Source organism: Cynara cardunculus (assembly GCF_001531365.2).
Source record: "Cynara cardunculus var. scolymus isolate 2C chromosome LG 11, CcrdV1, whole genome shotgun sequence".
Lineage (NCBI taxonomy): Eukaryota > Viridiplantae > Streptophyta > Magnoliopsida > Asterales > Asteraceae > Cynara > Cynara cardunculus.
Genome location: NC_037538.1, coordinates 14,637,458 through 14,639,892, shown reverse-complemented (window position 1 = coordinate 14,639,892; position 2,435 = coordinate 14,637,458). Strand labels below are relative to the sequence as shown.

Genomic DNA, 2,435 nt, shown 5'->3' with positions numbered 1-2,435 from the left:
TTAGGGATGAACGGGTTTAAGAGTTTTAAGAGTTTAAGAGTTTTTAAGAGTTTTAGCCAAATGCTTTATAATATAGTATAGATATTGATTAACTTGGATATCCAACCCGCTATGCGAGCCGACTAATCCCAAGGCGACCACCTACTTTGCAGATAGCCCGGAGTCACCGCATTTGAACCTCCATGGCCACAAGGGGAGTTTTATTCCTCCTTGGATTTGAACCTGGGACCTCCAGGTACTTTTGACCTTTGGAGTCAAACTCAAACCAATCAGGCACCACCCTTGTGCGCTTCTTCCCAACTGTTGCCGACCTGTTTGCTTGTTTGTTTCTTTTAATTTTTGTTTTTGAAATCCGTCGGCCTTCACAGAAACAACCTCTCGTACCCCTTTGAGTAGAGGCAAGGTCTTCGTACATCCTAACCCCCTCCCCCCTCCAAAGAAAAGGACCCTACCTCTGTGTGGTATTTACCGCGATAGTTTGGTTTAGTTTATGACTGTGATCAATTCATACTTCCTTGATATCTCTGTTTTTCTTGGCCAGTTTTGAATCACTAGTCTGATGCTCCTGATTCCTTTGTTCCTATGCTTCTTATAACTTGTCCAAGTGATTAGAATTTAATCAAATGGTGGGTCATGTACTTTCTCTAGGGTCTTGCATGACATTTTTTTTTATTAACCTGGATATCAAACTCGCTATGCGAGCCGACTAATCCCAGGGCGACCACCTACTTTGCAGGTAGCCCGTAGTCACCGCATTTGAACCTCCATGGCCAGAAGGGGATTTTTATTTCTCCTTGCATTTGAACCTCCGTGGCCAGAAGGGGATTTTTTATTTCTCCTTTGGAGCCAAGCTCAAACCAATCAGGCACCATCCTTATGGTTATCTTGCATGACATTGAGGAGTGAGCCTTGGAGCAACCAGTAATTAAGGTTCACTACATGGTATCAAAGGGTCATTGGCCCAATGGAATCTGGGTTATCGGTAGATGCCTACCTCCTTGGAGGTCAAGATTTCAAGCCTCACATAAAGTGAGGAATATGTGTGAGTTTTGTCATATATAAATATTATACACTTCAAGAAAAGATTGCTCCATGGTGATAGAAAACGGTCACGCTACCCGACTTTTGCATTCCAGGCAGCATGTCATCAAACTTACGTTTGTAGAAAGCTTTTGTAGTCTGATCCTTGAATTTGGTGGTTATGTAGGCCGAGTATGTGGTTTCATCATGTTCGACAGACTCCAGACAGAAGGGGACTCACCATTGCCGTGAATTATTGTATGTAGTTTATTTCACAACCTCTTGGAGTTTTTATCGTGTGTTAATTAATCAAATCACCAAAGATTTGTTGTTGTGGCAGGGTACGATATGCAGTTTGACATCAAATATGCGTACTTCAACTTCTTGCAATCACTTTCGCCACCCCAAAAACCAACATGTCGTAAATCAACTTCACATGACAATTTTTTGACAAATGAAAATGAATCCGATGGCGATCAAAACCGCAGCCAGGAATGAACTTGAACTTGTTTGGAGATCAAGTTATATGCATTTCTTTGAGTCCTAACCTTGAGGGTCAACTCAACTGCCAAATAGAGGCTAGGCTTTAAGGTTCTTCTTCATTGGTCAAGTCACTTGTTCGAAGTCTTGGAGCCACTGGGAATTTTCTGGCTGTTATCTTCAAGGTCTGATGGATAAGTGGAGGTGCTCGTAAACTGGTCTGAACAAACTTCATGGTTACCAAAAACACATCGGTGGTACAATTAACGAAGGTCAGGATCCCTAATGTTGGTCATGTGCTAAATTATTTGAAAGACAAAAGGTAGCTAAGAGATGGAGCTTTGTGCTTCTATGGTGTGTTTGGTATATGAGACGGGTCGAACATATAACGAACCCATTGAGCTCATACATATTACTTCAATTTGAAGCATATTATTAAATTCAAGAAGTATACCTCAAATTTCAAGTAATATGTATGATCTGAATAGCCGATCTATGGGTTTTTATGCAATTTGTACACATATCGTCGCTCAATGTAAACATTATTGTTTGAAGATTTTAAACAATGGTAAAATCATCTTGACGATAACTTTGTGGTTTATTTGCAAGCAAAAATGGCTCAGTGATGTCGTTTGTTTGGACGATCTTCCAACAATAACAAGATTAGCTAATACCCATCTATTTATAAGTAAATTGTGCATAAGTGCAATTTATTAAAGCTCCGTACTTCAATTCGTCTAACTAACTGCAAATAAACATAATCAAATATTGGATAAACATCTCATTTTAAATATAAAAAATCTAAAATATATACTATATTATAAAGCATTTGACAAAAACTCTTAAAAACCACTTTTTATGCGTAAAATACTGTTTATTAATACATATTATTTAAAACTCAATATTGCAAGTAGATTGTGCGTAAGTACAACTTA

The 2,435-nt window shown here is 38.8% G+C and overlaps 1 protein-coding gene across 1 annotated transcript in view; it reads left to right on the top strand.

The window, feature by feature from the left end:
- Window positions 1-2,049, top strand: part of LOC112522036 (jmjC domain-containing protein 7) — a 5,807-nt gene extending 3,758 nt beyond the window's left edge. The window contains exons 3-4 of the mRNA XM_025131097.1: window positions 1,208-1,278; window positions 1,361-2,049. Coding sequence (XP_024986865.1) covers window positions 1,208-1,278; window positions 1,361-1,518 — 229 coding nt within the window. The 3' untranslated portion in view covers window positions 1,519-2,049. The remainder of the gene's footprint in view (window positions 1-1,207; window positions 1,279-1,360) is intronic.
- The last annotated feature ends 386 nt before the right edge of the window (window positions 2,050-2,435 follow it).